General features: G+C 39.5%; 1 protein-coding gene across 1 annotated transcript; it reads right to left on the bottom strand.

Moving 5' to 3' along the window:
- Nucleotides 1–1,125: 1,125 nt before the first annotated feature.
- Nucleotides 1,126–12,910, bottom strand: LOC143326065 (chitinase-3-like protein 1). Its single transcript, XM_076739540.1, has 11 exons — nucleotides 12,906–12,910; nucleotides 10,367–10,612; nucleotides 10,229–10,282; nucleotides 9,310–9,475; nucleotides 7,776–7,900; nucleotides 7,546–7,648; nucleotides 6,889–7,071; nucleotides 5,685–5,801; nucleotides 5,458–5,590; nucleotides 1,717–1,949; nucleotides 1,126–1,137 (listed from the first exon to the last, which is right to left on the bottom strand). The coding sequence occupies exons 1-11, from the start codon at nucleotides 12,908–12,910 to the stop codon at nucleotides 1,126–1,128; spliced, it is 1,377 nt and encodes a 458-aa protein (XP_076595655.1).
- Nucleotides 12,911–13,240: the final 330 nt, after the last annotated feature.

The raw sequence follows: 13,240 nt of genomic DNA, 5'->3' as shown, positions 1-13,240 counted from the left end.
ATAAAACATTTCTTTAAAGCTGCATTATTTAATTTCTGATGTCAAGGTTGCAGAAACACATCAGAGCAAGGTGACAACATCATATCCCCAGTTCAAAATGTCGATATAGCAAACATGTTTGCAACCAGCTGCTTATTTTCCCATCCAGCACACACAGAGCAACATCAGCAGTCATTTGCAGTTTTTTCTGGCATCCTAATGAATGTAAGTCCAGTTCACTCTGCTTTTAACTCTGGTTTGGACTCCACCAGCTCCTGAGAAATATATCTGGTTCATTAGCTGGTTAGATGTTTGCGTTTACCAGCCTTCCAAGTCATCCATTTGGTGTTATATAGCACAGTGTATAAAGTTTATCGGAGCTTTTTTGCTGAAAACTGTCTGTAGTCTGAAATTAGCTAAAAGAGGCTAAAAGCTCTGTAGAGCTGCAGTCATGTAATACCTCCCTACATGGCTAAGCACTAGGTAATGTGCATCATGGGGGGGCCTCCACACTGGGATGTATGCCCGGTCTGCCCATGGGGGGCGTTGCCCTGGAGGCCTCCTGGGCCCGGGGGACTGGGGCGGCTCTGCATTAAGTGTGGAGTCTGTCCCTGTCCATCGGCGTCGGGGTGGTCTCTGTGGCGGCACTCCCTATGGCCGTGGGCTGTGGCGCTTCTCGGTGTGGATGGCCCCCATAGGTGTTTCCTCATATGGTTCCTCAGTGCCCTGCCATGTCTCAGCACCGGGCGTGGGTATGTGTGTGTGTGTGTGTGTGTGTGTGCGTGTGTGTGTGTGTGCGTGTGCGTGTGCATGTGCGTGTGCGTGTGAACACATATGTATATATATATCTGGGAGTGGAATATTGTCTGTCATAATATGCTTTTATTCTTTCTGTTCTTGTATTCTTTTATTCTGTGAAGCACTTTGGGATGCATTTTATATGGATGAAAAGTGCTATATAAATAAAGTTTATTATTATTATTATTATATCTCCATTGTAAGAACATCACTTATGAAGCAACTGTCATCCTCAGGTGTACACTGACAACATGCATAAACCACTGCACCCAGGTCATATAGATTGTTTCTGTTTTATTATTATCATTATTATAATTAAGTGTCTTGTGTTTAAACAGTGTGGCCCCATTACTTGTCTTTCTAAGCCACACATATGTCAAACTCAAGGCCCATGGAATTATCTTTGGCCTGCATGATAATATCTAATTATTATTAGAGCTGGCCCAACGATATATTGCACGCACCACTAGTACTACAAGTCCCACAATGCACTGCCAGTGAGTTGGCACATCAATCAAAGGCCCACAAGCGTGAGTCCCTGTCCCACTCATTCATCAGCAGCCTGATGGAGCTCGTTACCTGTGGTCAACTTTCAGCTACCCTCTCCCTGAAAAATGGCTGAACAGAAGGTGGACTCGCATGTGTGTTAGTTGCGTCATTTGGGCCTGATTGGAGCTTTAAAAAGTCTACATTCTCAAACCATTTTTTTCTTTTTCTTCATAGTAGACATTGTAAGACATAGTAAAGTTTTACTTATTGTAAACTTCGTCCATACAAAACAATATCATTGCAATCATTTTTCCATACAATTAACAAATGGAATAGGGTGGCAATTACAAAGGTGACTATAACTAAGTTCTTTGATGGTATAGTTGTCACTGCGCTGCTGTGCTCTGTTCCCAGACTATGGCATTTTGTAACAAATGTCTTCCTCTGCACGCATCTGTAGAATGTCCTTGGATTGTATGATCTTACATACAGTCCGTCAGCTCTGCGTGAGCAGAAGCTGCTGACACGATACACAACGGTGATGTTCTGGAAACAGCTGTTGTCTGGTTTTGCTGTGGTGCTGCTGGCTGTGGTGAATTGCTCCTGTGGTGGTTGTGTGCTGTCAGGAGAGGAAGAGGTTGTGGGAAGAGATTCAGTGGGAGTTGTTTCCTGTGTTGACCAGTCTGGGGAAAAAATATTGAACAGCAGTGAAATAAATTTTACAATTGTTTAACCCTGGAGGATGTATTTTAAAGGTGAGTCCCACACATTTTCCTCATGAAATTCTGTTAATGCATCTTGAGCTGTACTGCTCAGCCTGTGAATATAGTTGTGTAAAGTTGTCTGTGGCTCTGGAGGAGGTTTGTAAAATAAGACTTGACAAAAAGCCAAAGTTGAGAAAAATCTGATGACAGCATCAGAGTTACTGTACTCAATTTGAGCTTGAACAGAAAGCCTACTGTAACTTTTCTTGGCATTTGGACTTTGAAAGACAGGGGCAATTTTCACTAGAAGGTCTCTATATTTAAGAGTAGGCTTAAAACTTTCCTTTTTGATAAAGCTTGTAGTTAGGGTTGGCTCAGGCTGGCCTTGGATTGGCCCCTAGTTATTAGGATTAGAGGTCAGGGGACGTCCAAAGATATACCAAGCTCCTCTGTTCTTCTCTCCCTCTCCATCTGCACGTTTTCATGTCCTACCACAGCATGTTACTAACTTAGCTTCTGCCCTGGAGTCTCTGTGCTTTGTCATCTCACAGGTTTCCATGGATAGTGGATGAATCTGGATTGTGGATTACAGCTACGTCTCTTGCAATGGCCCTGCCTGACATCCACTGCAACTACTACTACTATTAGTCGTACTTCCATTATTATTAAAGCCATAGTGCTGTATTACGTACATACACTATCTGTTCACAAGACGTACATATATCATATATTAGGGATGAGCGAGTGCACAACTATCTGTATCTGTATCTGTTCAACCATCTAAATTATCTGTATCCGTATCTGTACTCGGAGTGGGCGGGGCCTAACGGAAATGGGTGTGGCTTAAATCGGTACATTATTTTAAGTCTGAAATTGATATACAATAAAAATATTAATATAGGCTACTTTGTGTGTTCAGTTATATGTGTGTAAGTGGTCTGTAAGACTGTTTATTTTTTTAACGATCTGTGTGAACTTGGTGATTCATGCAAACATCCAGTGATGGAAATAATATGTCAGCCTTGTTCACTGTATTCTTCTCAAAAGCATCGCTTTCAGTACGAGCAAAGTTTCCAACTGACTTTATATCACCAGCCAAACTAAGAGCAAGCAGACGGTAACAAATGTCTTGTCAAATGCACCGCGTATGTTACGAAACAAGTTCACCAAGTAACTTTAAATATCATACAAACCGAAATAGAGGCAAGCTGAAGAAAACCTAATATAAGGAATACTGAAGAGAGCAACGTGAGCTACACACGTGTCTGTGTAGGGAGGGGCGGCGCTGTGTGTGACTGGCCAATCACAGAGCGTGAAGACAGTCAGTTCCCCAATGAGGATTTTCCTTCAGCACGAGCATGGATATTGATGAGTTTTACTCGTATCATGCTGGTACTCGTCAAAAATGCTTTATCCGTACCAGATACTCATCTGAAACGAGTATCCGGCTCAACCCTATCACATACATAAATATATAATATTTGTTTGTACTATGCTATATATACTACATATAGTTAAGAGTCTATTATTAGAACTGTCATTGTTACTGTGATTGCATTTGTCTGTCTGTCTCACTCTCTCTCTCTTGCTCTCCCTCTCTCATCCTACCGGTCGAAGCAGATGGCTGCCCACCCAGAGCCTGGTTCTGCCTGAGGTTTCTGCTTGTTAAAAGGAAGTTTTTCCTCGCCACTGTCGGCAAGTGCTTGCTCATGAGGGAATTGTTAGGTCTCTGTAGATAAAAGAGCTCGGCCTGTACCATCTCTATCTTGAAAGTGTTCTGAGACAACCTCTCTTGTGATGTGGCACTATACAAATAAAGTTGAAAATTGAATTGAATTAATAAAAAGATGCTATTTGTTGCATTTTGGAAAATGTAGTATTTCGTGTTTCTGGCTTTTGGCCTATAATAGGGACTACAAGTCTGATATCTTTTATTTCTGTCATTCTTTTTTTCCTTTACTTATCTCTTGTGAGACCCAAATCTTATGGAAACGCAACACTAAATTGCCAAATTCTTGCTTGACGCTAGATTAGGTGTCTTGATGTCAGAAAATAGGTTAGAGGCAAAGAATGTTTTGCCTTTTAGCCTAAATTTTTTTTTTTTTTTAATTAAAATGTCAGATTTTACTTTTTATGATGTAACTTATTGATTTGTCTTCCATTTTTCATTTTCACATGTCCGTTCTTTAATTTGTGTTATGGCTGTGTTTTCTGTCTGCTCTGGTTCTGCTTGTGTTTCCTCTGCAGGGCTGGAGTGTGGCCGGGGCGGGGCCGATCTCCTCTGGAGCAAGTGTCCTCTAGACACACCTGACTCTAATCCTCGCTCATCAAGACTCTCCTTTTTAAGCTGGCTTCCCCCACACTCCTGTGCCAGATGACTCTCGCTGAGTTTTTCCCCCAGCGGTGATTTTTGGTTCTTGTCTGCCTGAGCTGCATTTTTCCCTAACAGTGATTTTTTTGTTCTCTTCAATTTTGGTTGCTGAGTTTTTTTTTTTCCCCCAGCGATGATTTTTGGTTTTTTTGCCTGCCTGTGCTGCATTTTTCCCTGACGGTGATTTTTGGTTGTTGTTAATTTTTTTTCATCAATAAACTGTGTTAAACTCTCTCTGCATTGTGGGTCCTCGCCTTCCTCACAACCATAACAGTTTAAGGACCTACCACCAGCATGCCATACAAAAGAATGAGAAGATGTCCAACCAATGGATTAATTTAATTGATTTATTCATCCTGTAGTGTTCTAAATGTGAATAATTAATTTGCAGATGCTCCCATTCAATTGATACCAAACTTTTGATCAGCTTTTGTACCATGACAAAGGCAATGTGGCCCACTGCAGACTAGTGGTAGTATGCTCTGTTTTTAGCCTTTCTGACTGTCAGAAATGCCTCTTGCTAAATTCCTCATGGAAATAAGAATCCTAAACTGAAGCAGTTGCTGATCACTTGCAGCCCCTACCAGCCAGTTAAAAGGAGTGAGAAGTCAGCCATCAATGACATTATAAAGCAGAGCAGCCAATAAAATAGAATAATAAATACATAAAATAAATAATAAAATCACTGCAACCACAAGAGGTCCTTGAGCATACAGTCATAAATGTGGACAAAAAAAATATTAGACTGATGGGTCCAGCAGTATGTGAGATTAACGCACGCATGCACGCACACACACACGCACACACACATGCAAATGCATGATCCCCTCCAGTTCATAAAATTGAAAGTTAAAGGTGTTACATTTATGTGTAAGAGATAAGAATTAATACTAAGCACACATTCATTCATCATATTACATAAATTGATTACAATTTATGTCTTAGAAGTATATCATATCATGTCTATGGTGTAATTAGTGACACGCTGCATAAAAACACAGTACATGGACTTTTTTAATTGGATTTTGAATTGAGGACAGTGTCTCTGAATGTCTGAGTCCATGAATTGAATCAATGTCCCTGGAATAAAGAAAGTATGCAGTAACGTAGCCTCACCTTCACTGAGTTTATGCTTTAGATGGGATATCAGTGGGTATTCGCCCTGTTCACAGAACTGTCCAGAGAAGTCATCCATATCCAGTGTCCACACAGCAGCTCCTCCCAGCTGCCTGCTCTTCAGATAGTCCACCTGTTAGACAATCAGAGGGAGGACAATTAAACTCACATGGAGAGAAATGTATTGAAATATCTGCTCTTTTCCACAATAAAGCCATAAACTGTACCTTGACATCATAGCTCCTCTGGTTATCAAAGCCGACCCACTGATTGCCTTTGACAGCATAGGGAACTTTCTGACCATCAATCCACTGAACTGAGGTGCCTCTCAAGAAGGAGCAGGTCTGATAAAAAACATTAGAGTGTCTGTCACAGAAATTATGTGTGTTATGTAATACCAAAGCACTTGCAGCCGTAGAAGTAGCAAAGACTGTGGTTGACAGTAGCAGAGTTAGCAAAGGCATCAGCAACAGCAGTAGAGCTGCAGTACAGCAGCATTGCTAGTGATAGTTATAAGCCCCCAGGTACATGACTGTGTGAACAGTTAGAACTGCAGGAGCAACTGACAACCTGAAGCCCATAAAGACACAATAACACAATAAATTACTCAAAACCTGATTAAAGAACATCCTTTGGGTTAGCACAGTTTGAAACATCAGGTCTGACACAATGTGTATTTACAGGCCATGCAGGCCATTATTTTCAGAATAGAATTTGTCATGACTTCTCTTTTGTGTTTCATGTGTTCTCTGTTTCTTGGAGTTTTCTTGTTCTTTTTGGGGAAAAAAATCTCAAGCAAATGTAGACAGTGGAAAAGTTGTCAGCATCACAGACAGCAGAGAAATATGAGTATAATATCTACTTAAATGTCATCACTGACCGGTTTCTGAATCAAGGGATGGAAGACTGGATTTGTGTTACTGTAACTAGAGATATAAAATCTGACTGTGAGCCATGGGGAAGAAGCCTAAGCAGAGCTAAGCTAGACCAAGCAGGCAGCACTCCTTACCTCTCTTCTTACTAATGAAACAATACATTGCAAAAATTAGTTTATTAATTACATGTAAGAAGTAAAACTAGCAACTGAGACCATCTCACTTGTGAAAACAGTGTAGCAGTTTGTATATGAAGCTATGTTAAATTTCCTTTCACTGCAGTCTTCTTCTGGGAAAAAAGAGTGAGTTTGTATGACAGTAGCAGTACAGACTCACTGTAAAGTGCTGAGAACGTTCAGTGCTAGGCTTACCTGTGTACTGGTTATACCAGTTACCAAATACTGCAATCAAGCATACTGTGATGACTGCTTAACATGGTAGCAGTAGTGGCAGTAGTCATGTTAGCAATGTTAGCATTATCAATAGCAGTGTCTGTGGTCAATGTTGAAATGGTTACTAATGTGATTATGTAGTTGCATAAATGTGTTCTTGTTACCTCATAGTAAGACCAGACACCAATCTGCTGGGTGTAGGGCCCGGGGCAGGCAGGGCCGCTGACTGGGGCTCCCAGGCCCGATGCTGTGGTGGAGAGCGTAAAGGAACGAGCATGAATGGGACAACCAAGCAACAACTTCTCTGCTGGGGCTCCTCGCTCCATCCAGTAGTGAATAACATAATCCTGACAGAAAAGAAAGGGAAGAGTCGTTAACCAAGTAAAGAATGTCTATCAAATCAATTTACTTTCCTGCGCTGAACTTGTGATATCATGGTTGCATGATACCTAGAAAAGCTAAGATCTGGTACTATCCTTTAATATAAACTGTAACTTACTCTTGTTTTAGTGGCAGAAACAAGACATTGACATATTGTCACCTTTTCAGTGACCTTGTTAACACACAGTTGCTTATTTACATATCCAGACGTTACGGAGCAACATTACCTTACATTTAGAGTCCTGAGAATTACAATGCAGCTCTGCTCTACTGCTCTACTCTTAATAATAAGTCAATGTTGGGTTTACAGCTTTGCAATGCATGAAAGTGGCCAAAAATCAGTTAACAAAAAATGTTGGAAGAGTATATATAGTATATAGTTCATATAGTTCAAGATGTGAATATATAATGGGTAATTAAAAAAAAAAAAGGGTAATTACTATGTTAGTACTGTTTTCAGAGTACAGTGAACTGTGGTGGGCTGTCACTCGATCTTGACTACCATGTAGGTCAAAAGTCTTAACACTGATGAAGTCCAGGTACCTAAACACACACAAACACACACAAAATCACATAGACATAGAACAAAGAAAGAGGTGGGTTTTAAGCATAATGCGATCATGTAATGTCAAAAGTATTCAAACTGGAGTTGAAATAAAGTAAGTCTTACTTTGATATCTCTGAAGGTTCATATCCTGTGTCAATAACATCTGTTTGTGCTGCCACGGCTGCAGAGAGCATCAGTTGTGTCTTACTTCCTCCTATGCTCTCAGCTTCATAGGCCTCTGAAAGCTCCTTGAAATCAATAGAAATCCATTTACAGTTGTTTTAGTCAGTGGTCCAAAATGTACCTCAGATCAACAGATCACATTATGTTTCATATCACTGCAAACCGCTTTTGATTTTTAGCCATCTTGCCATCAGCTAGGCACTGGTGTTAACTTGTAATATAAACCATCACACTGAAATTCCTGTCTGACGTGGAGTAACTGTTAAATGTGTTATAATAATCAGTTTTTAGTGTCAATAACATTCAGCAATCCTCTCTCTCTCTCTCTCTCTCTCTCTCTCTCTCTCTCTCTCTCTCTCTGTGTGTGTGTGTGTGTGTGTGTGTGTGTGTGTGTGTGTGTGTGTGTGTGTGTATGTTTGGCCATGTATTACTCACATTATGGGGAATTAGGAATTAAGAATTAGGATTAGGCAAGTAGTGTGTGTGTGTGTGTGTGTGTGTGTGTGTGTGTGTGTGTGTGTGTGTGTGCCCAAGACGTATCAAGACAAACTAGCCTTAATATTACAAACAAAATAACAAAAATAAGGAGTCAATTGCATGTTTTATATATATATATATAAAAAAAAGCATCTCAAAATTGTAATTATACTTCTCTCTGGGGAAAACAACATTTCTGTGACTTCAATGTATTGATCAATGCAGAAGTGACAAATGTAAAAATGGTGATTACATGAGAAGCACTAACTGGGAAAAACATTCACCAACTGTCAAAAAAATGCAAATGTAAATGCAATATGTTGTTTTTTGTATGTCAGCAAATTGAATGTAGCAGAAAATTGTTGCTCAGCTTCACTGCTTGGACTGCCAATGGATGCAGGGTTTGTATTCAGGCAACCAAACAGTATCCATTTGCCAAAAGTGAAACAATATCAAGAGTCCATAATCAGAAAGTATGAAGGCAGCAAGCCTCAGATTGAGCATCTCATGTAACTATTCATTTTTAGATTTTAAACTTTGAAACTAGTGATTACATTCAAGCCACAGAAATGAGCCACTGTTTTGTAACTTATTTCAACTTAACAGCTAAGACTGAAAGATGAAACATTTTTTTTGGGGGGGGGGGGCTAACTGTGAGCCTAGCCTAACTGTGACCCCATGTTCAAGAAAAAGAAAACACAGGAAACGTGCCCATCTGCATGCCCCTTTGCTAGATGCCATATGCCCTTCTAGTGGAGAAAATGAGATGTGCCATAAAGGCTGGCTTACACTCTAGAGATTGTTAGTGTTAAATGTAGTAGTTAAACTTTAAATATGAGTCACATCATAAAACTATTTTAATTATAAGCAAGGTTCGGAACTCTTTCACCATAAATGCATCACAACTTTCTCCTCCACCACATGTTGGGGCCCTTTCTTTACTCTTCACTCCGGCCCCTGAGACAGCATGGTCTCCACTGGTCTCCCATCAGCGTACCTTGCAGAGCAGAGTGAACCTCTGCTTGTCCTCTGCAGGATTTCCACGAGCAACAGGGTACTCCCAGTCCAGATCCAGACCATCAAAGCCATGAGTCCTCAGGAATTTGATTGATGACTGGATGAATGTCTGACGATTAGCTCGAGTGGACATCATGATGGAGAACCTGCAGTAAATGGTGAGAAAGTTGTTTGTTCTCTGAAATGACAGCTTGACATGATGATGAACTTAAATATTTTAAAGCCCACTGAAAATATTTGGATTGAATGACTGACATTTCATAATAACATATATATATTTTTTAATTTGACAATGGTAGGGCTGCAGCAAATGATGAAAATTGATTATTCAGTTGATTTTTATAAATGATTGATGTTTTAGTCTATACAGCATCAAAACAATAATGAATGCATATCTGGAGTTCCAAGATTCAACAGCAAAGCACAAATGGCTGACTTGGCTTGACCAACACTCAAAAACATACTGATATTTTTTATTGGATAATTGAATTTATTATTATTATTATTATTATTATTATTATTATTATTATTATTATTATTATTATTATTATTAGTAGTAGTAGTAGTAGTAGTAGTAGTAGTAGTAGTAGTTTTTGGCCTGAGATCTACTAATTCTGTAATTCTGCGACTTATGAATCTGATACATACCAGTAAATTGGTGTGTACTTGCAGAGATTCAGAAATAAAAGTTTTTTGCAGATTCAATTAGCACTTCAAGTTACCTACACTGGCTTAAGAAAGTTATAGTCTGTCAACATACTCTGGTAAATAGTCATTCTTTGCAGCTGTTCAAGCAATCACTTGGGAAAGCAGTAAAATAAAATAGTTCTTCTGCAGCTATTCCTGCTTTCAGTCAGCAGATGGAGGACTTTCATAAACAACAATAGGCATCAACTCACTGAGGTCCATCGTTCTCCTCTCTAACGGACAGTAAAGTCTTCAGTCTGGGGTTTCTGTTCAAGTAAAGACAAAGAAAACGGCTGATTGAGCAGACGTTTTGAATCCCATATCCATAATTTTAATGGACCAACTCTTACCTGTTCTTGAGCTCAGTGAATGATTTGTAGAGGCTTTTCTCATTCCACTCACACTCGGAGATCTCATTGGCATGGCTAATAATGGCAAAGGTGTAAACCAGGTGGGTACAGAGGAAGGGGTCTATGTTTTCTGGCAGGAATTTCCCCACACCAGTTCTGTACCGCGACCAGTTGGTAAAATAACATACCAGTTTGGCTGTGGTTGCTGGATGAAGGACAAACAAAACATTAGCTGTGTGCACAATACTGATGTTTAATCAAAACATGACTCCCTTTTCTTAAAATGTGCCGCTTACCAATCTGAATGAAGAACTGTAGAGCCACTGCAAGGGGCATAACTCACATGTTATTACAGTGGAGTTAACTGCCATATTTAGCAGAAACAAAAACAGTAAAATGATATAATTATAGGAACAACACATGAAATTTCTTACCAATTGTGGCTGCTATTCCTGCGTTCATCTCAGCTGTTCTCTGCTCTCTTCGCAGTGGGAGTTTCCCATCATGTCACACCTAACGCTGAGGGACAGATACAGAAAAACAGAAAATGTATCCACCGTGTAACGTCACTCCAGTCTGACATCTCACATTACAATGAGATCACATGCAGAAGTATTCTGTGCCCTTAATACTGCTCTTAAAGTATCTTTTTTTTTTTTTTTTTATTTAATTAGAAGAATCAGGAACACACAATAGAAATACTCTGTTTCAAGTAAAAGTCCTGCTTTAAAAATCCTGCTTAAGTGAAAGTACAGAAGTATATACTGAGACATGGTCATAAAACTTAAGTAGGCTTATATTACAGGTAAAACGAACCCGAACTGTCACAGAAGGAAATGATCAGTGTGTGTGATTTTCATTTAGATTGAAAAACATTTTTTGTCCAGGAAACTTCCCATGAGGAAGTCAGACAAGCCCATAGTCTGAGAGTACATGAAAATAGCAGCTTTACAATTTGTTACTGTGTTTGTTACCGTTTGGCTAACCATGTTTCTGGGGATTAGGCTCATTTCAGACATATTTGTGCCAATACCAAAAGCGAATACTTAATATAGCTGAAAGAGCACAAAGTAGACAGTCACCAGAAACTGGCTTGTTTGTTTTGTTGTTGCATGCACAGAGGTCACTGTTGTTCTTCTGTCATATGAAAATAAATTGACTGACATCAGTCTGTGTAAGAAGTTGTAAGTATAATTTCATTACAATAATAAAAACAGATCAAGAGCCGTCTTATTTACACCTTAAAAAAATTGACCCTGACAGAAATCATAAAAAAACAACAACAACAGAAAAGTATTTTGTTTTACTTTCTTTTCTTCCAGGTGAACCCTTGTTGAGCTGGTGCATCATAGCTGCTGTGTGGCTGGATTGGTGTTATGTAACCACTGTGTTGCTCTCCTGTTCCAGTCAGTACGTTGCTCCGAGCTCTAAATCCCAGTGGTTCTCCCAGGACTCAACTGTACAGAGGGCGAACTGCAGTGGGACAAACCAAGAATTCTGGCAGGTCTGAGAATAATGTAACTGTCATTCAAATGCTGCAGCTACACAAACATCATGTTACATACAGTCCTCATCTCATCATTTCTATATATTGCTTAATTTCATAGGGTGTAAAACAGGCCCTGTAGAAAAAATGGCTCTGATGTTCACAAAGCCAAACCCTGTTCACCATCTCATCTGTGGCTGGGTCAACTGTTTGCCACTGCTAAATCCTCCAGAAAGAATGTGTACTGCTTCACAGGAGTATGAACTATAAGCTATAGTTTTTGTCTTAAATATTGGGCAGTTTCAGTTATGAATTACTCACTTGTACACGTTTTGACAAGATAAAATTAAGCCATGTTAACATAACCTGCAAGTGTCAGCTTGTACTGAATTTAATATTTAATTTAATAACACAAGGAATACTTCTCAACATTCATTGTTTTATTGAGTGTAATATGTCAATAGGCATTACAAGCACTTTTGTGTGTCGGTAGAGAAGCAGAGGTCTATTCTCTTTTATCACTTGGATCATCATATCATCCTCTGCACGCGCCACAAAGTCACACAAATACTGAGTAGCTGACCCTGCACCAGCTAGTGGTGTACATGCTGTTGTTTCAACTCAAAGACAAACCTTTCTGGATATCATCTGTGTCAAGGTGAACAAGCCTGCAAGCAAAATAGTTGACCCTGATAGGTGATCTTGTAGCCAGCCAGTGGTAGACTTGGGTGTGGTGGTGCTTCATGGTGGGCAGAAGTTCCTCTTTTTGTGCCCCCTCAAATGAAGTGATACATCATACTGAGTAGATAACCGCACCCTTTGTTCTGATGGTGTGCTTGTCATTCAACGAAGTAATGAGGCACTACTTGTTAACTAATCAGTAAAAAAAGTGGAACTAATGATTAGTAATGAGTCATCACTAGTTTGTGCCACTCAGCAGTGAGTTCAGAGTTAATGAAGAAAGTGGTCAGTATGCCGACTAAGAGATATTCATGAACTAATCACTACTTAATGATTCATTAATATAGTATCTCCATTTCTGTTGTCTGGTACCTCATTGTTATACTCCTCTATAAAGGCCTCCAATCACAGATGTTGAGGAATTACTCATTAACGCTTCATTAATTATCAGGTCATTCCTGATTCATCATAACTGCTCACAGCTTTATGTACTGTATTGTGAGGTGCTACTAAATTGCTCACAGCTGATGTTTTTCTACCTTAACAGAAGCACTGGTTCAGGACAATCATATTCCACAATTTAAACCGACCCACTTCCAGATTTTCACCTAAAGCATTTTTAACATGAAACCCATATTTGAAACTCAAAGCCAAACTGTCCCTGCATGTTTTAATATCCATCAGTGTAATGATGATATGTTGTTGCT

The sequence above is a fragment of the Chaetodon auriga genome, chromosome 2, assembly GCF_051107435.1.
Source record: "Chaetodon auriga isolate fChaAug3 chromosome 2, fChaAug3.hap1, whole genome shotgun sequence".
NCBI lineage: Eukaryota > Metazoa > Chordata > Actinopteri > Chaetodontiformes > Chaetodontidae > Chaetodon > Chaetodon auriga.
The sequence above is the reverse complement of the archived record's forward strand: the minus strand, read 5'-3'. Positions and strand labels throughout refer to the sequence as shown.

Excerpts from the sequence above, each read along its gene's own strand:
- LOC143326065 (XM_076739540.1), bottom strand. Across the intron at positions 7,072-7,545 it reads CTGAAAACAGTACTAACATA|GATTATGTTATTCACTACTG; the intron begins GTAATTACCCTT and ends CTTTTCTGTCAG. Across the intron at positions 1,950-5,457 it reads AAAGCATAAACTCAGTGAAG|ACTGGTCAACACAGGAAACA; the intron begins GTGAGGCTACGT and ends TTTTTTCCCCAG.